Below are 22,971 nucleotides of genomic sequence, written 5' to 3'. Positions count from 1 at the left end.
TTCCTTTCACAATGCTCTCGATGGAATTCTGTTCAAATTCTCTCGGAAACTTAAAATGGCCTTCATAAGTACCTTTTGAATTTTCTTTTTCTTTTTCTTTTTCTTTTAAGACCCACATTCCTAAAGGCAGTCACCTTCCACTACAAATTCATTACCCTCTAAACAGGCCTCTCCTGTCAACGGAGGTAGGCAAGTTTGGAAGACCATTCAGTCTTAAAAGTGTTTTCTTGATCTTGGTGTTGGGAGCTGGTTGAGGAGAGCACGTCTGCACCTGTGTGCATTTCTGAGGCGCAGGGCCATGTCTAACCGGTGCCGGGAAGGAGGCTGATGAGAACAGAGTGACGTGTCAGCCAGCTGCCCATGGAACAGACTGTTCCTTTTTCCTTCAAGTTAACAATGGCACTAAATGTTACAATCAGAAACTTCACTTTCTCTAAGCCATCTAAGTGAAACCAGGTCCTAGGAAGCCATTTCAACACTAATAACCGTTATTGAATGCTTAGGATGTGACAGGTGCTGTTCCAAGTGTATTACCTGTATCAACTCAGTTAACCTTCACAGCCTTATGAGATATGAATACTGTTTTCCCCATTTTACAGATGAGGAAACTGAGGTATACAAGTTCAGCGATTTACCCAAGATGATGTAGCCAAAGAATATCAGAGCCCTGCACTTGAACTCGGGCAGTCTGGCTACTATACACTTAACCAGAGTCCGTACACTCAACCATTACACTATAGCTCAGACAACTTTATTTCTTAAGTATCTTCCTGTGCCAGCGCAGTCTACCAGGAGCCTTGGAGCCACAGCAAGAGCAGTCAGAGAAGATCAGTTCTTAACTCCCTGTGTCAGGGGGAGCCAGATACCTGAGCTTCAGTTGTCAGTGAAAGTCTCTGAGGCATTTGGGCAGAGACCTGGGTGTCAAGAAGGATTGAGTCATGCAGAGATCCGTGGGAGGGTATCCTGAGCGGCAGAACAGTGCATGTGAAGGCACAGATAGGAGAATGAGCTTGGCCTGTTCAAGGGACAGAAGGTGGCAGTCGTCCTGAACTACTTTTACGTCCTCCTTGGATCATCTTGCCTTTGTACAGCTGGCTGCTCCTTCTGTGTGAAGGCCCACCTCATGCCCCTTTCACCTGGCTAAGTTCATTGTCCTTTGGGGCTTCGGTTTAGGGCTCCCCTAAATGAACGTCACTGTAGACCCCTGCCCCACATGGAGTGGGTGCCTTTCCCAGCTGGCCTCACACTTACCACACCCGACTTGAGTTTGTCTTTTTGACTCTAGGAGTCCCTAGTTGAGAGGTATTATCTGAACTTAGAATACCCAGCTCTTAGTGGGAGTTTGGGGTTAGCACATGTAAGCTATTATGTATACATTGGATAAACAACAAGGTCCTTTTACTGTATAGCACAGGGAACTCTGCTCAGTATTCTGTAATAACCTAAATGGGAAAAGAATTTGAAAAAGAATAGATACGCGTATAACTGAATCACTTTGCTGTACACCTGAAACTAACACAACATTGTTAATCAACTATGCTCCAATATAAAATAAAAATTTTTTAAAAAGGTCCTGTTATATAGCCTAAGGAACTATACTCAATATCCTATGATAAACCATAATGGAAAAGCATATTTTAAAAAAAGAATGTATCTCTATATGTGTATAACTGAATCACTTTGCTCCACAGCAGAAATTAACACAACATTGTAAATCAACTGTAATTAAAAAAAAAAAAAATAGCCCTTAACATACAATGGGTGACATCCAAGTTGTGTGAATGGATATATTACCAAGGTCACACAGTAAGTGGCAAAACCAGGTTTGAAAATTAACTGTCTATTCTCAAAATCCATGGTTTTTTGGGAATTCCCTGGCGGTCCAGTGGTTAGGACTCTGCACTCTTACTGCTGAGGGCCTGGGTTCAGTCCCTAGTTGGGGAACTAAGATCCCACAGCGGCGTGGCCAAAAAAAAAAACCAAAACATGGTGTTTGACACTCTGTGCTGACATACGTGGTTTGAGAAGTATGAAGTGCCCTGCTTCCATCTAACACAGTGTGTCAGAGATTGTGGGTGATTCATCGTGTGCTGGCAGCAGTGTTTTCTTGGTGCAGGTTCTTTGTGAGGGCCACAGGGTGGTGAGTTGAGCATTTTAATGAGCTGTGCCGGCAACAGCCTAGTAGCCAAAATAGGACACGTTTGACCAGTGGATCTGGCTTTGTGTTGGCTGTTGGGGTGAGCCAGGGGCAGGTGGATGCCAAACATTGGCGCTGAGGTCTTCTCCTCTGGCTATAAATTAATCTAGCTTTAGATTTGGTGGTAGAATTTCTTCAAACGGGCTTTAAGAAAGGAAAAGATTAGTACGAAAATGGAAATGACATAGCATGATCCAGGGGAAATAAAACTGAACTGGGAGTCAGGAAGACCACCTATTGGCTTTAAGACTTTGGATAGACTAAGCCTTGGTTTCCCCATGTGAAATTGGGAGGATGCTAAGGGCAAATTCTCAAGTGTAACTACGTGACGCCCTGGCTTACTCCTTGCTAGGGAAGTGGGGCGTGAGGGGCAAATCCAGATGAAGCAGCCCAAGACGTGTAGAGTTCTCTGCTTTCAGTGCTTTTCTTTCTTTTTTTTTTTAAACATCTTTATTGGAGTATAATTGCTTTACAATGGTGTGTTAGTTTCTGCTTTATAACAAAGTGAATCAGTTATACATATACATATGTTCCCATATCTCTTCCCTAGTGCTTTTCAATAGATGGATTTGGGGTGCTCTCTGGTGTGCTTTGAGTCTTTTTTTTGAAAGCCTTACGTGAACTCTTTAACATCAGGGCTTAAAAGTCTGTTTGAAAACCTGATGTACCCTCCTGGGAGCCCTTATTCTTTTGGGTAATTCTGCAGCACTGTCCTTCCAGAGCTGAAAAATAAGCAGGTTCAAGGCATGATATCCCTCGATCTCATGCCCCCCAGAGTTTTTTAGGGCCTTATATTTGATCAAAATGTATATATACTTTAATCCTAAGAACATTCCCAAACAAACTGTGAGGCTGTGATTCATGAAATAATTTACTTGGTCTTGTCAGAGCGTTTTCTGTTCCAGTCCTTAAATGGATCTTTATACTCAGTGATAAAAGCAGTAATACCATTTTAGGAACTTGAAATGCTAATGTTTCTAGATGTCATTAGGGTGATGGGCTCATAGTATCCATTCTAATCTTTGTCTGTATAAAAACCACAGAGAGGTATAATTCTCTGTTGAATGCTTCACTCATACTTGGTATCTAGAAGGTCTCCCGTCTCCTGACATTGTATGCTAATTTTGAGGCTCTACGTCTTAGTCAAACAAAACCCAGTAGGAAGAGAATTTGTCCATCATTTTTAGGGAGGATGTGATCATTGTAGATACCTGGGAAGAAAGAGTCCTGGTGGTGGCGTTTATGGTACTTGTACCGAATTAGCCACTTGACTTGTCCTGGATCTTACAGACCTTTCTCCTCCCCTCCCCCCATAGAGCAAACTGCCACTAGAGGGCGCTCCCACCCATTGCTGATGGCTTGAGGCAATTCCTGCTGAGACTGGCAGTCACTGTTTTACCTTTGTGGGTTGTATTATTTTGGTGCCTTGGACATGTTAACAATACCTGTGGGACTGACTTGACTTCATTCATGTTCTGGACATCACTGAAGATCTGTCACATTTTGGAGTCTTGTTGCCTTTATCTGATTCTGGAGGTGGCGTCTCTGCTTGTCTCTCCTTTCCTGCTATGGTCTCTTCCGTATTCATACTCTTGTTCGCTGTATTCTAAGCCGCTCAGTCTGCCTGGGGTACTTGGAACCAGGAAAGATATCTCTAACACCGGGTCTTTTGTAATCCCTAGAGACGTAGTTTTTGTGTTTTTTATCCTCAGCAACATATGGATTGCTTTTCCCGTGAGTTGCCTGCCACTGAAGGGTAATTTCCAACAGCTGCAGAGTTACACTGATTGGTTCAGAGCCAGGATATGTGTATCACTCTGCCCTCCAGGAAACCTGGCTGCTACTGAACAATGCTCTGAACAGTGCTTCTTGCCTTGCCTTTCATGTCTGTACTTTGGTTTTGTTTTTAAATTAAAAGTAATAGGATTAGATTTTTTTTTTTTAATCCCCATTTGGCTTCTCCTGAGATGATCTGAGTTTTCTCAACAGTTTTTTTTTTTTTTTTGGCTGCATTGGGTCTTCATTGTGGTGTGCATGCTTCTCATTGTGGTGGCTTCTCTTTGTTTTGGACGGGTTCTAGGCAAGCAGGCTTCAGTAGTTGTGGCATGTGGGCTCTCAGTAGTTGTGGCCCGTGGGCTTAGTTGCTCCGTTGCATGTGGGATCTTCCTGGACTGGGGCTTGAACCCGTGTCCTCTACATTGGCAGGTGGATTCTTAACCGCTGCACCACCAGGGAAGTCCCTCTCAACAGTTTTGAAGACTGTTATTTATTTCCAGTAAATGACAGCTTTTCCAGTTACAGGCTGCTGACTTTGTGTCAGTTACTTCTCTTTCATTTCCTCATCTGTAAAATGGGGAAAATACTGCTTTCTATGACTGTGGGGAGGATTAAATGAGGATAAGCATTAAGCACTGGCCCAGAATAGGTGCTCAGTGAACACTAGTTCCCTTCGTTTCCCTGGTGGATTGTCTCCATCACTCCAAGGCTTTTTCTAGCCTGTGACCACGTGACTTCTAGACTCTCTGCTACAAAAGTTCATGTGGTTCTTGAGCCAGAACATATATGGGATAGTCCAGATTGAGATGTTATAATTGTAAAATACCAGATTTCACACACTTGGTTCAAAAAATTTTTTAAAGTAAAATCTCATCACTTTTTTGTATTGCTTACATGTTGAAATAGTAATATTTAAATATTTACAATGAATTTCACCTTTTTTTTTTTTTTACTTTAATGTGGTCACTAGACAATTTTAAATTACATGTATGACTCCTGTTCTATCCATATTGGACTTTGGACTATGCTGGTTTAGGCCTGGTAGCGGTATTGTATACAGAAGAAATATAGTCCAATAAATCAAGGAGATATGGCAAGGCATAAATGCTGGACAATGTCTTTAATTTCTAGAATCTTTGTTTAAAAACATCCAAGTTTTGGGACTTCCCTGGTGGTGCAGTGGTTAAGAATCTGCCTGCCAATGCAGGGGACACGGGTTCAAGCCCTGGTCCAGGAAGATCCCACATGCCGCAGAGCAACTAAGCCCATGCACAACAACTACTGAGCCTGCGCTCTAGAGCCCGTGAGCCACAACTACTGAAGCCCGTGCGCCTAGAGCCCATGCTCCGCAACAAGAGAAGCCACCACAATGAGAAGCCTGCGCATTGCAACAAAGAGTAGCCCCCTCTCTCCACAACTAGAGAAAAGCCCATGTGTAGCAACGAAGATCCAACACAGCCAAACATAAATAAATAAATTTATTTTAAAAAAAGGAAAATAAGGGCTTCCCTGGTGGCGCAGTGGTTGAGAGTCCGCCTGCTGATGCAGGAGACACAGGTTCGTGCCCCGGTTCGGGAAGATCCCACATGCCGTGGAGCAGCTGGGCCCGTGAGCCAGGGCCACTGAGCCTGCGCGTCCGGAGCCTGTGCTCCGTAACGGGAGAGGCCACAACAGTGAGAGGCCCGCGTACCGCAAAAAAAAAAAGGAAAATAAATTTAAAAAATAAAAACATCCAAGTTTTGTGCTCTTTAAGGAAACTTATTGTTGCATGTTGGGATGAGTTTTCTGCAGTCTTCAAAAACTACTGCAAACATTTCTTACCAGTGTTGTCACTTCAAAAAACTATTAGAAAGGCTAACATCCTCACTGACGACAAGCATTCAACCTTTGAGCCTTTAAAAGACGTCAGGAGTCAATTTGAAGTCAAGTTTAGTGAACTAATAAGAATAATCAAGTTGGAAAACACTTTGTATAAAATAGCCTGACATTTTTCTCATCTTTCATAACAGACTCAAGGCAATCATAAAGGAATCTTGAAAAATGTTTTTATCACTGGTAACAGTATGGGTAGAATAAACATTAACTTCCCAGGAGCATGTATTATAAACTTTATAAGGCTTTATGTTTTGTATTTTAAATTATTATAGTTATATTTGAATATATGCAATAGGAAGTATGGGTTGTACAAAAGATAATAGTAAGTGCTGTTTGTCTTACAGGTGGGTTGGGGGGAAGAGAACTCTAGTATAGATAGAAAAGGAAAATGGGACGAACTGTGTTCTAGATCAATTGACTGTTTCTTCCTCTTTCTCATAGATGCTCGTTGCCAACATTGACTTGGGTCCTACTATTTTGGACATCGCTGGCTACAATCTGAATAAGACACAGATGGATGGGATGTCTTTCTTGCCCATTTTGGTGAGTATAAAGCCCTAAATCAGGCCTGAGACAAGATTCTGAAATAAATTCCAGGTTATATAAGTAGACTTAAAATTTAAATCTTAAAGCTGTTAAATTAGGGGAGCAAAGGATAGAAGTTTTCTCTTATCTTTAGTGGGAAGGAGTTTTCTTAAAAAAAGATGGGACACACATGAACAGAGTTCTATATCCTCCCTTTTTCCCTTCTCCCCCAAAAGCCCCATCATAAAATTAAAACAGGTGACAAATTGGGAAAATATTTGCAACATACATGAAAAAGGGTAATTAGTTTTAATAGATGAGTTGTTAAAAGCAAAGATTAATATCCCAGTATAAAAATGGGCAAAAGAGGTGAATAGTCAACTCCCAGAGGAATTAAAAAATGGCCAAAGTCAGTGCAAAAAAATTGCTTCAATACTGATCAAAGAAATACTTAACTAAAGGAGGCCTCTATCGCCTGTAGAACTGGCAAAGATTAAAAAGATTAATACCCTGTATTTACAGAAGTTTGAGAAAATGAAAGCTACTCAGACTCTGTTCATTGAAGTGAAATCAGTATAAGCTATCAGTAGGCTAATTTAACAAGACCCATCACTGCAAAATAAACGTCAAGCAGTCCCATCTGAATTTATTTTAAGAAAACAAAATTCATTCAAGAAGTATTTGAGGGGGCTTCCCTGGTGGCGCAGTGGTTAAGAATCCGCCTGCCAGTGCAGGGGACACGGGTTCGAGCCCTGGTCCAGGAAGATCCCACATGTTGTGGAGCAACTAAGCCCATGCACCACAGCTACTGAGCCTGCCCTCTAGATCCCGTGAGCCACAACTACTGAGCCCACGTGCCTAGAGCCCATGTTCTGCAGCAAGAGAAGCCAATGCAATGAGAAACCCGTGCACCGCAATGAAGAGTAGCCCTTGCTTGCTGCAACTAGAGAAAGCCCATGCACAGCAACGAAGACCCAACGCAGCCAAAAATAAATAAATAGAAATTTAAGAAAAGGAACTATTTGAGTACCTAGTGCCTAGCACTGCCCAGAGCAAAGTATAAAAGCTAATGTATTAATAGAAGAATATTGAAAACCTAAATATACAGTAGGGAATTGGTCAAATTGTGGCACAATTAAACAATAGACTATTAAACCAACACTAAATGATGTAGGTATGTATACATTGACTTGGAAAGATGCCCACCACATACTATAGGGAGAAAAAGTTGCAAAACAGCATCTTTCTCATTAAATATGTATGTAAATATGTTTAAGCATAGAGAAGTTTAAAGGATCAATACTCATTATAGATGACTCTTCCTCATTGATTTGTCTGAGTCTATCACAATTTATTATTAGGTAATATATGATTCATACAAGAGAATACCCATAACTCACATAAGTTATGAAACACAAGAAATACCCATGAACCCATCACCCCATTTAAGAACTGAAATATTCCCCATACTGATGCATCTTCCTATGGGCTCCTCCCCGTTCCACCCCTTACCTGCCCATACAAATGAGCGCTTTTCTGAATTTTATGGTTGTTAATCTCTGGCTTTTATTTTTTAGTAATTATCATGGATGTGTCCCTAAACAACATACCTATCTTGGGGGGAAAAAATACCTGTCTTATTTTGCACTGTAAAAGTGATACTCTACCAGTTGTAATCAGGACTTTTTTCAATTATCACTGTTTGCAAATTGATCCATATTGTTCACAGATGCCTAATAGTCCATTGTAAGAAGGAATGCATCACTACTTAATCATGTTTTCTTGTCAAGGTACATTTGTGGTGTTCCCAGTTTTGTTCTAGGAACATTGCTTCTATAGCATTCTCATACATGTTTCCCAGTGAGCATGTGTATATGCACCAAGGTTACAGGAACCTCACATGTTCATTCCTACAAATATTACCAAGTTATTGTACAAAATCGTCATCATTTTACATTCCCACCAGTAACTTATGAGAATTCCCTTTGCTCTATATGAAACTGTCTGACTACCTAATTTTTGTCAATCTAGGCGGTGAAAAAGATCAGAATTATATTTGGTCCTACTGTGCATTTCTTTATTAATGAGATGAACCATTTTTTAACAGCTTAATTCACTTACTATACAATTCAGAAGTTTAAAGTTTACAGTTATTCAGAGTTGTACAGCCACACCATAATCTTAATTTTAGAACATTTTCATCACCCCAAAAAGAAACCCCCAAATACATTAGCAGTCACTCCCCCATTGCTCCTTCTCTCCCAGCACCAGGCAGGCACTAATCTACTTTCTGTCTCTATAGATTTGTCTACTGTGAACATTTTCTAGAAATAGAATCATACAGTATGTGGTCTCTTGTGATTGGCTGAAAAGGGTCATCCCCATTGTAACACGTATCAGTACTTTTCTTTTTATTACTGAATAATATTCCATTATGTGGATGTGTCACATTTATTTATCCACCCATCAGTTGACAGACATTTGGGTTGTTTCCCATTTTTGACTATTACGAATAATACTGCTGTGAACATTTGTGTGTAAATTTGGGGGCAAACTAATGTTTTCCGTTCTCCTGAGTGTATCCGTAAGAGTAGGATTGCTAGGTCATGTGGTGATTTTATGTTTAACCTTTTGAGGAACTGCCAGGCTTGTTTCTGAAGTGATTGCACCGTTTTATATATTCCCACCAGCAGTGTAAAGGGGTTCCAGTTTCTCCACGTCCTTGCCAGCACTTGCTGTTACCAGTCTTTCTATTATGTCTTAGTGGGTGTGAGTGGTACTCATTGTGGTTCTGATTTACATTTCCCTAATGACTAATCATGTTGAATATCTTGTCATATGTTTATTGGACATTTGTATGTCTTCTTTGGAGACAGGTCTATTCAGATCCTTTACCCATTTTTAAATTTTTTTAAATTTTATTTATTTATTTATTTATTTATTTATGGCTGTGTTGGCTCTTCGTTTTTGTGCCAGGGCTTTCTGTAGTTGTGGCAAGTGGGGGCCACTCCTCATCGCGGTGCACGGGCCTCTCACTATCGCGGCCTGTCTTGTTGTGGAGCACAGGCTCCAGATGCGCAGGCTCAGTAATTGTGGCTCACGGGGCTAGTTGCTCCGCGGCATGTGGGATCTTCCCAGACCATGGCTCGAACCCGTGTCCCCTGCATTGGCAGGCAGACTCTCAACCACTGCGCCACCAGGGAAGCCCTACCCATTTTTTTAAATTGGGTTTTTGATCAGTGAATCATCTTTCATTATGCCTTTTGTGTTTCTTCCCTTGTGAAATGCCTCTTTTTGCCCATTATATTCTTGCTGTTTGTTGTCTTTTCCCTACATTAAGGTATGAGAACACAGGAGTTGAATGTGTAAATCATCTCAGTTTATGGTTAGTGTTCTTTGTGTCTTGTTTATAAAAATGCTTCTGAACCTTGAGGTCAGAACACAATGCTCCCAAATTTTCTTCTGAAAGGTTTGTAGTTCCGCCTCTACGTTCAAGTCCTTGATGTATCTGGAATTGGTTTTCTTGCGTGGTAAGAGTCAGGGATCCAATTTCATTTTCTTCTCTGTAAATACTGAGCTGTCTTTTCTGTTCCACAGATCTGTCTCTCCCTGAACCAGTATCTTTTTATCTTGTTAGAAAGCTGTATAATTAAATCTTTGCGTGGGCACACCTTTCTCATTGTTCTTAGGGGTATCCTAAGAGGCGGTTACCTCTCTTCCCTATAAACGTTAAAAACAGCTTTTCAGATGGCCTAGAAAATCATTTTGGGCTTCGGCTGGAATTACAATGAATCTATAGATCAGATAGAGGGAAATTTACATTTCTTAACTCTTCCCATACAAATCTTATACTGTATACCTTATTTATTTCTAATTAGGAAAAGAAGCCTTCACTACAGGGCTAAAATCATTATGTTATTTCATAGTTAACTTCTCTGCAAAGTTTTGGAAATGCCACTTAGGACATGGCTCTTTGCCTTGTTGTTTTGTTTTGGAGGTTGGTCCAGTGAAACCTCTGATGTATTAAGGCTGCAGAGCAGTTTGTGGCTGTTATACCTCTAGCTCTGCCCTAATACGGCAGCTACTAGCCACGTGAGACTATTTAAATTAACTAGAATAAAATGAAAAATTCAGTTGCTTAGCGGCACTAGCCACATATCCGTTGCTCAGAAGCCATTGTATTGGGCAACAGTTATAGAACATTTCAGTCAGAAAGTTCTGCTGGATAGGGCTGCTATAGACCAGGGGATTGGCAAACCCCTGTGGGCCAAGTCGAGCCCACCCCCAGTTTTTGTAAATGAAGGTGTATCAGAACACAGCCATGCTCCTCCATGTATGTATTGATTGTCCTACTTTCCTGCTACAACAGCGGAATTGAATAGTTGCAACAGAGACTATAAAGCCACAGACCATGACCCCTCCTGACCATCAGTCTTAAACTTGGTGGCACATCAGTGTCACCTGGGAAACTAAAATACTAACACCTGGGTCCCAGCCCCAGTGAGCCTGATTAATTGGCCCGAGATGTGACCTGGCCTTTGGGATTTTCAAGTCTCCCCCAGTGGTTTTAATTTGCAGCCAAGTTAGAGGCCTCTGCTCTGGACCTCCCAGGCACTCTTTTTACCCCTACATACTTTGACATTTAAGTGTGGGGTTTTGAGGTCCACTCAAACCTGACAGATAAGCTTTTCCCTTGACCCCCAGCTTCTGTGGCTCGGGGTTGGCAGAATGGTTCCTTACAGGGGAGTGGCAGCTTCTGAAGTCTCCTGTGACTTACGGTTTCTGAGACCTTCATCGGCACAGGATTGTTCGGGTTTCATCATAGAATAGTGATTAGGAAACATGTTCTTCTCTGACTCTCCCTTTCCAGGCAGCTGTGGCATTCCACGGCCTTGTGCAGGCCATCACCCATTCCCCACTGTGGTCACCAGGCTAAATAGGTCCAATCGGGTCCTTAGAGCAGTGGTTCTCAAACTAGCATTCATCAGCAGTGCCTGTGGGGCTGGTTCAAATGCAGATTACTCCCCACCCCCATGGGCAATTAAGAATTTGTGTTTGTAACACATTCCCAGCAGATGCTGATCCTGCTGGGGGCACATTGAGCACCATTGTTTCGAATTTCACAGTGCATATGAGTCACCAGAGAATTTTATTAAAATGCAGACTCTGGCTCGTTAAGGCTAAAGTAGGGCCTAAGATTGTGCATTTCTAACAAGCCCCAGGTGTTGCTGATAGACCACAAACCAGACTTTGACTACTAAGGCTGTAGACCATTTTAAGAGCCCCTTCTAACCTGGCCTCCCCATCCCTGTCTTCACTCCATCTCCAGATTGTGTGGCTGCTGGGCTGACTTTTCTAAAGCACAGCCTTAGCTGTGTTACTTCCCGGCTCAAACCCCCTTCCCCACCCCTCCTTCCCGTAGCTCCCCATCACCTGCCGTTCTTTGTAGAACAAGCAGGCAGCCTGCTATCAGCACCTTTTTCTGTTTGGTACCAGCCTGCCTCTCCACCTGCCTTGGCACTGCTTCCTTGTCTGAAAGCTGGATATCAGGAACCCGTACCACCAGGTGTTCTGCTTCCATCCTGTGCTCACGTTGTTCTTTTGATCCCAAACTCCCTCTTACTCCTAGACCCTTCCTCCTCTCACCATTTGTGTACGTGTCTTAAACTTTCCCATTGCAAATGCTGCTGCTGCTTTCCTTCTGCTCCACTGATGTGCAGCAAAAAGTAAATGAGTTTATATACGTATGGTATCTTCATTCTGACCATCAAGAAGTACTTCAACCCTGATACAGTCCTTAGCACACCAGCCCTGTAGAATTTCTCAGTATGAGCTTAGAAGGGTTCTTACAGGGTTTGCAGACAGTAGTGTTTAGTCTGATCTGAGCTTTCAGCACCTTGCCCTGTGACTTTGATTCTTACTTAGCTCCTGACCTGCTTCACAGAAGTAGTCTTGGGAGATAACTATTAAATGCTCAAAGCAGGGGCTTCCCTGGTGGCTCAGTGGTTGAGAATCTGCCTGCCAATGCAGGGGACATGGGTTCGAGCCCTGGTCTGGGAGGATCCCACATGCCGTGGAGCGGCTGGGCCCATGAGCCACAATTACTGAGCCTGCACGTCTGGAGCCTGTGCTCTGCAACAAGAGAGGCAGCGATAGTGAGAGGCCCGTGCACCGCGATGAAGAGTGGCTCCCGCTTGCCACAACTAGAGAAAGCCCTCACAGAGAAACGAAGACCCAACACAGCCATAAATAAATAAATAAATTTTTTTAAAAAAGCTCAAAGCAGGGCTTCCCTGGTGGCGCAGTGGTTGAGAGTCCGCCTGCCGATGCAGGGGATACGGGTTCGTGCCCCGGTCCGGGAAGATCCCACATGCCGTGGAGCGGCTGGGCCCGTGAGCCATGGCCGCTGAGCCTGCGCACCCGGAGCCTGTGCTCCACAACGGGAGAGGCCGCAACAGTGAGAGGCCCGCGTACCGCAAAAAAAAAAAAAAAAAATGCTCAAAGCAATTCACATCACTTGTGAGGACTCCATAAATACCAAACATGATATCCGGTAGCCTTCAAATGTCTCTGTTTTACTCATTCCCTTCAGTTACTGAACGAACAGTCCAATCTGTTTTGACTCCCAAGTCCCCTTTAGCAGTAGAATGAATAACATTATTAATGAATGCCATCTTTATCACAGTCTCCATGCCTCACAGAAACCACTTTTGCTCTTCCTTCTAGAAAGGAGCCAGTAATCTGACTTGGCGATCGGATGTCCTGGTGGAGTATCAAGGAGAAGGCCGTAACGTCACTGACCCAGCGTGTCCTTCCCTGAGTCCTGGAGTGTCCGTGAGTGTAGCCCGAGTTGGCTTAGTAGCTTTCTCACTGACAGCACAGTATGGCATTGGTTTAGATGTGCCAAGTGCTGAAACTCTTCATCTGAGTCCTCCTCCTGTCACTTTGTCACTCGACTCTGGGAGATCAGGAGATAGAGGTAAAAATAATCCTGAAAAATGATGCTTCCCACCTGTTGTCAGAAGGTGCACTTCGAATTCTTCCAGTTTTCGGAACAACTTCACATGTCTGCTTATCTTCTTAGCTTGTCAGTACCCCCTCCTCTTTTTCCTCCCTTCCCAATCGCGGTACCATTTTTCATTAGGGATGTTATCAGTGGCATCCAACAGAGAGACGGGGTTTCCACCTGTAACCATGCCATGGCGAGTGTCTTGATTTGGTGGCAGCCAGGCTGGTCGTTCAGGTGGTAACAGTGACATCGCCCCTCTTTAGAGAATGGGAAATAGGAGAGTAAACTCCAAATGGAAGCCGAACACCAGAGTGTTACAATATAGTAAAGAACCAACCAAAAGATAGTATGGAAGATAGGATGGAATAAGAGCTAAGTCCTAGGGCTTCCCTGGTGGCGCAGTGGTTGAGAGTCCACCTGCCGATGCAGGGGACACGGGTTCATGCCCCAGTCTGGGAAGATCCCACATGCCGCGGAGCGGCTGGGCCCGTGAGCCATGGCCGCTGAGCCTGCGCGTCCAGGGCCTGTGCTCCGCAACGGGAGAGGCCACAACAGTGAGAGGCCCGCGTACCGCAAAAAAAAAAGAAAAAAAAAAAAAAGAGCTAAGTCCTATTTGGTGATAAGAGCACTCATAAACAACTTACTTACAGATCTTTCCACAAAGCTCATTTTAGCCTTTTTCTCCAACCCTTTAGGATGAAAGATCCTAATATACCTTCGTAGTGACTCATCCGTGTATTGATTTCTTCTCCTTACCAACCCATATGTTTTACAGGTGTTCATTACAGCTAATTCTTGTCAGGAGAACAGCAGGCAGGGATGGCAACAGTCTACAAACAAAACAGCCACACCCCATGTCCCTTAATCCAGTCAGCCCTCAGTAAGGATCAAAGCCTCATATCTATTTTTGAGTTACTTCTCTTTGAAAGGTTTCCTCACTTCTGTCCAGTTGTATGTCTGGCTTGAGCCAACCTGGCCGCTGTGGTAAAGCAAGTTGCATTCGTTACTATAGAAGAATGCTGTTCAGCTAACTTTTTAAATGTCCCTACAGCAATGTTTCCCGGACTGTGTGTGTGAAGATGCATATAACAACACGTATGCCTGTGTGAGGACCATGTCAGAAATGTGGAATCTACAGTATTGCGAGTTTGATGACCAGGAGGTAAGAGGGCCTGCTGCCTCCCCCACCCCTTGTGTCTACTGCCGGGGCTTTGTTGGCTGGACTTCGTGGCAGAACAATTCCAAGGATGCTTCCTGGGGAGGATGGGTTTCTTATCTGTACTTGCCCTTGGGTTTCCATCAGTTCAGGAAATAGGATTGCACAAGGCCATACTTGACTTCTCTAACTCACCTTGCTGGGTGGGGTTTTCTCCACTCCCACCATCACCCACACGTACACTTTAAATGCACGCAGTTCACTTTTTCAGGATGCTACATGCCTGGTCTGTCTGCTTCCCTGATAGTTTGGGGTGAAGGTAAGATGCCTCAACTTCTATGGAGATGAAAGGAGTCGGGGCCTCTCGTAGAAAGTTTCTGGGCAACCAGCTTGGTTCAGACCCTTCTGTCACCACCACAGTGTAGTCCAGTGCTGATCAAATAGATTAGCAGGTTAAAGGCAGCATCCTTGGAGGAAGGTGGCTTTTAGCCAGCCCGGATCAGCGTGGATTATCTGAAGGATCACACTGACTGCCGTCCGTGTGGTTTCTTACTGTTTATCAACGAGAGTGCACCTACCCCATCTGGCAGCCCACATCTTGCCATATGGAGCCGGTGCTCATCGTGTTTCTCAGAAATTGACTTGCTCACTATTTATTTGTAGCTTCTGAGCACTTCGGACAACAAGCAAGAGAGCTTCCCTCGAACTCGGTTCCTTCTGCTTTAAAAGTGATAGTCCGAGGGCAGCTACTTGAAGCCTTTATAGGCAAAATTTATCTACAGTACATCTTCTTAGCCTATCACTAACTCCAGTTTGGAGAACAAAGTACAGATTAGGGGGAAATAGTGATATTAGACGTGTCTAATTTTAGAAATAATATTGTATCTTTCCTCAATTGGTGTTATTCAAAACTGCTTTTTAAAATAGGAAAACTTAACATTTTTGTAACACAGGTTAGAGTACTTTCGTATCTGTTCTCATTTGAATCTTCACAATTGTAAAGCAAATAAACTTCAAATGTCAGCTCTCACTCAGTAACCTCATTACTAAGTATAGTTTCTGAGCCCTTGCCGTTTGAGGGTCCTGCCTTCGGTTCTCTGCTTTAATTACAGAAGGCAATAAGCTTCTTCCTCTCTCCCCACCTGACTGCCTGAAGGCACAGGGATCCTGGAGGCCCCTTTCCAGCATGTGGGCCATAGACCCAAAGCAATTCAACCCCCAGAACAGATGCTCCATTGTCTCCTCTATACCCTTGGGCTTTTTGAGAATCTTGAGACCGGATGATATTCTCCTGGGCCTTGGTCTTTAATCTGCCTCCTCCATTCCCATTTAGAAGTAACTCACGTGAGTATTTCTTCAAATGTAACCCTTGCTTTTTTCTTGCCTCCATATTTTCATTTCCTGTAGGTGTTTGTAGAAGTCTATAACCTGACTGCAGACCCACACCAAATCAATAACATTGCTAAAAGTATAGACCCAGAGCTTTTAGGAAAGATGAACTATCGGCTAATGATGTTACAGTCCTGTTCTGGACCAACCTGCCGCACTCCAGGGGTCTTTGACCCCGGGTAAGTTTGCATCGTCCTCAGAAACTGTTCCGTGGTCTCCAGCAGTCCTGCCATTCTTGAAGGCACAGGGAGCCTGATGGGTCCTCCTTGCTCTGAGCTGAGCTCTTTCTCTCTGTTCTGCATTACAAGGGGAATATTGTGTCCCAGCGCAGCAGCCAGTTGTGCTGGGAAAATGAGCTGCTCTCCACAGCCAGTGGGTGCTATAGCTGGAGGCGCAGCCCTGCCCGTACCACGTGGGGCTCTTCTTCCTCCCTGTGATTCTTGTCATGGTACCACTTGATTGCACTGGTGACATCTGGGGTTGCTTTAGTGTAAGCTGACCCAGGGCTACCCTGTTCCCTAGTGCTTCTGCGAGCATATGCTTTCATTTCATTTCTCAGAAGCCCCAATTACAGAAACTTGAATACTTGCCAGTAAATTTAATATATTAAATACACACAATGAAATAGAAAGTATGAACTCTCAAGTGTCGAAATAAGTAAGCCCGCTGTGATATATGAAGGTTGGAAAGATATTTAATGCTCACCTAGTAAGTCAGCTCTGTTCCTCCTACTCTCATTCCTCTTAAACAGTAACTTTTCATCAGTAACATGGCTGTCAACACACCATGCATTTGAGCTGTGTGTGGCAAGAAGCCTGTCATTTTTTGCTTGAAGATTATAAAATTCAAAATCAGACTTTCATTGGGAAAGGATTATTTCAGTTCTTATACTCTGATTGTAGGCGAGAGGGAAGAATGATGTCCTAAGCTGATGGAAACTAGTAAATTATTTAGCTACCTTCATGTGAAGTGGTATCTTCAATCCAAATCAGTGAGGAATGTATGTGAATGAGTAGAGAAAGGGGATTGTAGACTATTTATTAAAAAATGTAGTACTTTTGCTTTTAAATAGTGTATATAGAGCCAGAGACATGGATGCCAGCAAACTAAAGGTAACAATGTAAAAAGACAATATCATAATTTTATATCATTTAAGCTAATTAACTTTTATATGGATAATCTTGTTACTGTGTAATTAGTTACTGATCAAGCATTCTGACCACTCAGCTTTAATCTTTCCTCCAAGTTAGTGAAATGGATCCTCATTTGGTGACAGTTCCTTGAAATAGGAAGTTCATTCTCTAAGATAGAAGCACTAGACTTCTAATTGACACATGCTGATTTTCCAGTTTCTAACAGCTACTTTGCTCAGAATGTTTTACCAAACTAAATAAAGTTAGATGTCTATAGCAGTCGCTGACTGACTCTAGGAATTTAAAGCCAGCATCTAACTAAATCTTGCATAGAGGGTCATGAGACTTGGACATCTTGGACTGTAATGTTGGGCCACAGAAGGTCAGATACAGCAGCCCCGTTAAGTGTTAGAAGGACTCAACCATAGAATTCCCCTATAGCCCTTAGAGCCCAAACAGGTAGATTTCACATGAGGAAATAGTGCTTGGAGTTGTGATTTGCCAAAAGGTCAACTGTTTGGAACTGGTTTAGCAAGATCTCTTGACTTCCAGGCAAGGTTTGTTTTTTTTGTTTTTAATTTTTATTTTATATTGGAGTATAGTTGATTTACAGTGTTTTGTTAGTTTCAGGTGTGCAGCAAAGTGACTCAGCTATATATACATATATGTCTTTTTCAAATTCTTTTCCCATTTAGGTTAGTACAGAATATTGAGTAGAGTTCCCTGTGTAAGTAGGTCCTTGTTGGTTATGTATTTTAAATATAGTAGTGTGTATATGTCAATCCCAAACTCCCAATTTATCCCTCCCCCCACTTTTCCCTTTTGATAACCATAAGTTTGTTTTCTAAGTCTGTGAGTCTATTTCTGTTTTGTAAATAAGTTCATTTGTATCTTTTTTTTAGATTCCACATATAAGCGATATAATGATATTTGTCTTTCTCTGTCTGACTTACTTCACTTAGTATGATAATCTCCAGGTCCATCCATGTTGCTACAGATGGTATCATTTCATTCTTTTTCATGGCTGAGTAATATTCCATTGTATATATGTACCACATCTTTATCCATTCATCTGTTGATGCACACTTAGGTTGCTTCCATGTTTTGGCTATTGTAAATAGTGCTGCAGTGAACATTGGGGTGCATGTATCTTTTCAAATTATGGTTTTCTCAGATATATGCCCAGGAGTAGGATTGCAGGATCATATGGTAGCTCTATTTTTAGTTTTTTAAGGAACTTCCATACTGTTCTCCATAGTGGTTGTACCAATTTACATTCTCACCAACAGTTTAAGAGGGTTCCCTTTTCTCCACAGGCTCTCCAACATTTATTGTTTGTAGACTTTTTGATAATGGCCATTCTGACTGGTGTGAGGTGATACCTCATTGCAGTTTTGATTTGCATTTCTCTAATAATGATGTTGAGCATGTTTTTATGTGTTTATTGGCCATCTTTATGTCTTCTTTGGAGAAATGTCTGTTTAGATTTGCCCATTTTTGGATTGGGTTGTTTTTTTAATATTGAGCTGCTTGAGCTATTTGTAAATTTTGGATATTAATCCCTTGTCAGTCACATTGTTTACAAATATTTTCTATCATTCTGTGAGTTATCTTTTCATTTTGTTTATGGTTTCCTTGGTTCACATTTGTTTTTATTTCCATGACTCTAGGAGATGGATCAAAAAAGATGCTGCTGTGATTTATGTCAAAGAGTGTTCTGCCTATGTTTTCCTCTAAGAGTTTGATAGTGTCTGGCCTTACATTTAGGTCTTTAATCCATTTGGAGTTTATTTTTGTTTATGGTGTTAGGGAGTGTTCTAATTTCATTTTTCTACATGTAGCTGTCCAGTTTTCCCAGCACCACTTATTGAAGAGACTATCTTTTCTCCATTATATATTCTTGCCTCCTTTATCAAAGATAAGGTGACCATATGTGTGTGGGTTTATCTCTGGGCTTTCTATCCTGTTCCATTGATCTGTATTTCTGTTTTTGTGCCAGTACCATATTGTTTTGATGACAGCTTTGTAGTATAGTCTGAAGTCAGGGAGCCTGATTCCTCCAGCTCTGTTTTTCTTTCTCAGGATGGCTTTGGCTATTCAGGGTCTTTTGTGTCTCCATACAAATTTAAAATTTTTTTGTTCTGGTTCTGTGAAAAATGCCATTGGTAATTTGATAGGGATTGCATTGAATCTGTACATCGCTTTGGGTAGTACAGTAATTTGACAGTATGGACTCTTCTAATCCAAGAACATGGTATATCTTTCCATCTGTTTATGTCATCTTTGATTTCTTTCATCAGCATCTTATAGTTTTCAGAGTACAGGTCTTTTGACTCCTTAGGTAGGTTTGTTCCTAGGTATTTTATTCTTTTTGATGTGACGGTAAATGGGATTGTTTCTTTAATTTCTCTTTGTGATCTTTCATTGTTAGTGTATAGAAACGCAACAGATTTCTGCATATTAATTTTGTATCTTGCAACTTTACCAAATTCATTGATGAGCTCATTTACTGGTAGCATCTCTAGGATTTTCTATGTATAGTTTCATGTCATCTGCAAACAGTGACAATTTTATTTCTTCTTTTCCCATTTGGATTCCTTTTGTATTTCTTCTCTGATTGCTGTGGCTAGGACTTCCAAAACTATGTTGAATAAAAATGGAGAAAGTGGACATCCTTGTCTTGTTCCTGATCTTAGAGGAAATGCTTTCAGCTTTTCACCATTGAGTATGATGTTAGGTGTAGGCCTAACAGTGTAGGTATTGGCCTTTATTATGTTGAGGTAGGTTCCCTCTAGGCCCACTTTCTGGAGAGTTTTTATCATAAATGGGTATGGAATTTTGTCACAAGCTTCTCTGTATCTATTGAGATGAAAATATTTTTATTCTTCATTTGTTAATGTGGTGTATCACACTGATTGATTTGCAGATATTGAAAAATCCTTGCATCCCTGAGATAAATCCTACTTGATCATGGTGTATGATCCTTTTAATGTGTTTTTGGATTTGGTTTGCTAGTATTTTGTTGAGGATTTTGCATCTATGTTCATCAGTGATATTGGCCTGTAATTTTCATTTTTTGTGGTATCTTTGTCTGATTTTGGTATCAAGGTAATGGTGGCCTCATAGAGTAAGTTTGGGAGTGTTCCTTCCTCTGCAGTTTTGGAGAATAGTTTCAATGGAATAGTTTCAAAAGGATAGCTGTTAACTCTTCTCTAAATATCTGATAGAATTTGCCTGTGAAGTCATCTGGTCTTGGACTTTTGTTCATTGAGAATTTTTTAATCACAGTTTCAATTTCAGTACTTGTGATTGGTCTGTTCATGTTTTCTGTTTCTTCCTGGTTCAGTCTTGGGAGATTGTACCTTTCTAAGAATTTGTCCATTTCTTGCAGGTTGTTCATTTTATTGGCATAGAGTTGCTTGTGATCCTTTGTATTTCTGTGGTGTCAGTTGTAACTTCTCCTTTTCCATTTCTAATTCTATTGATTTGAGTCCTCTCCCTTTCTTTCTTTATGAGTCTGGCTAAAGGTTTATCAGTTTTATCATTTCAAAGAACCAGATTTTAGTTTCATTGATCTTTTCTATTGTTTTCTTCATCTCTGTTTCATTTTTTCTGCTCTGATCTTTGTGATTTCCTTCCTCTACTAACTTTGGGTTTTGTTTATTTTTCTTTCTCTAGTTGCTTTAAGTGTAAGGTTAGGATGTTTGAGATTTTTCTTGTTTCCTTAGGTAAGCTTGCTATGAACTCCCTCTTAGAACTGCTTCTGCTGCATGCCATAGGTTTTGGATTGTTGTGTTTTTGTTTTCATTTGTCTCTAGGTATTTTTTGATTTCCTCTTTGATTTCTTCACTGATCCATTGGATGTTTAGTAGCATTTTGTTTAGCCTCCACGTGTTTGTGGTTTTTACAATTTTTTTCTTGCAGTTGATTTCTAATCTCATAGTGTTGTGGATGGGAAAGATGCTTGATATGATTTCAGTTTTCTTAAATTTATTGAAGCTCTCTTTGTGGCCCAGCATGTGATAAGTGCTGGAGAATGTTCCATGTGCACTTGAAAAGAATGTATATTATGCTGCTTTTGGATGGAATGCTCTACAAATATCAATTAAGTGCATCTGGTCTAATGTGTCATTTAAGGCCTGTGTTTCCTTATTGATTTTCTGTCTGGATGATCTGTCCATTGATGAAAGTGGGGTGTTATTTTAAAGTCTGTTTTGTCTGATATGAGTATTGCCACTCCAGCTTTCTTCTGATTCCCATTTGTATGGAATACCTTTTCCCATCCCCTCACTTTGTCTATGTGTCCATAGATCTGAAGTGGGTCTTTTGTAGACAGCATATATATGGGTCTTGTTTTCGTAGCCATTCAGCCAGTCTGTGTCTTTTGGTTGGAGCATTTAATTCGTTTTCATTTCAGGTAATTATCAATATGTATGTTCTCATTGCCATTTTGTTAATTGTTTTGGATTTACTTTTGTAGGTCTTTTTCCTCCCCTTCTTCTTTTGTTCTCTTCTGATTTGATGCCTGACTTTTTATTGTTGTGTTTGGATTCTTTTTTCTTTTTTGTGTGTGTGTATCTGCTGTAGATTTTCAGTTTGCATTTACCATGAGGTTTTGATATAACAGTCTGTATATATATACAAGATTATTTTAATTTGCTGGTCTTTTAATTTCAAATGCATTTCCAGTATCCTGGATTTGTACTCTTTTCTTCTCACAGTTGCTGGTTTTGATATCATATTTGTGTGTGGATGATTTCCTACCTTTACTGTCTGTTTGACGATTTCCTACCTTTACTGTCTGTTTGCCTTTACCAGTGAGCTTTCTCATTCTTAATTTTCTAGTTGTGGCCTTTTTTTTTCCCCTGCCTAGAGAAGTTCCTATAACATTGGTTGCAAAGCTGATGTGGTGATGCTGAATTCTCTTAGCTTTTGCTTGTCTGTAAAGCTTTTGATTTCTCTGTCAACTCTGAATGAGAGCCTTGCTGGGTAGAGTAATCTTGGTTGTAGGTTCTTCCCTTTCATCACTTTAATATACTGTGCCACTCCCTTCTGGCCTGCAGAGTTTCTGCTGAGAAATCAGCAACACATAACATACAGTGGAATCCCCATAAGGTTATGTGTTGCTTTTCTCTTGCTGCTTCTAATATTTTTTCATTGGCTTTAAGTTTTGTCAATTTGATAAATATGTGTCTCAGTGTGTTCCTCCTTGGGTTTATCCTGCCTGGGACTCTCTGCACTCCCTGGACTTGGGTGATTGTTTCCTTTCCCATTTTAGGGAAGTTTTCAGCTAGTATCTCTTCAGATATTTTCTCAGGCCCTTTCCCTCTTCTCCTTCTGGGACCCCTATAATGCGGTGCATTTAATGTTGTCCCAGAGGTCTCTTAGACTGTCCTCATTTCTTTCCATTCTTTTTTCTTTATTCTGTTCTGTGGCAGTGATTTACACCATTTTGTCTTCCAGCTCACTTATCTGTTGTTCTGCCTCATTTATTCTGTCACTGATTCTTTCTAGTGTATTATTCATTTCAGTTTTTGTATTGTTCATCTCTGTTCTTTAGATCTTCTAGCTCTTTATTAAACATTTCTTCTGTCTTCTCCATCTGTGCCTCCATTCTTTTTCTGAGATCTTGGGTCATCTTTACTATCATTACTCTGAATTGTTTTTTGGGTAGATCACCTATCTCCATTTCACTTAGTTCTTCTGGGGTTTTATCTTGTTCCCTCGTATAGGACATATTCCTCTGCTGTCTCATTTTGTCTAACTTTTTGTGGTTGCGGTTTCCATTCTGTAGGCTGCAGGGTTGTAGTTTGTTTTGCTTCTGCTGCTGCCCCCTGGTGGATGAGGCCAGTCTAAGAGGCTTGTGCAGGTTTCCTGTTTGGGAGGGGCGGGGTGGGGACTGGTGCCTGCC

At 41.4% G+C, this 22,971-nt stretch overlaps 1 protein-coding gene across 1 annotated transcript in view; it reads left to right on the top strand.

Annotated features, from left to right (window-relative positions):
* The window catches only part of GNS (glucosamine (N-acetyl)-6-sulfatase), a gene marked incomplete at its 5' end in the record, with an annotated part of 49,560 nt that overhangs the window by 24,073 nt on the left and 2,516 nt on the right, over positions 1–22,971 (top strand). The window contains 4 exons of the mRNA XM_079715540.1: positions 6,290–6,391; positions 13,100–13,207; positions 14,434–14,544; positions 15,946–16,106. Of these exons, the coding sequence (XP_079571666.1) occupies positions 6,290–6,391; positions 13,100–13,207; positions 14,434–14,544; positions 15,946–16,106 (482 nt within the window). The remainder of the gene's footprint in view (positions 1–6,289; positions 6,392–13,099; positions 13,208–14,433; positions 14,545–15,945; positions 16,107–22,971) is intronic.

This window comes from Hyperoodon ampullatus (assembly GCF_949752795.1).
Source record: "Hyperoodon ampullatus genome assembly, chromosome: 11".
Taxonomy (NCBI): domain Eukaryota; kingdom Metazoa; phylum Chordata; class Mammalia; order Artiodactyla; family Ziphiidae; genus Hyperoodon; species Hyperoodon ampullatus.
This window is presented reverse-complemented; position numbering and strand designations above follow the sequence as displayed.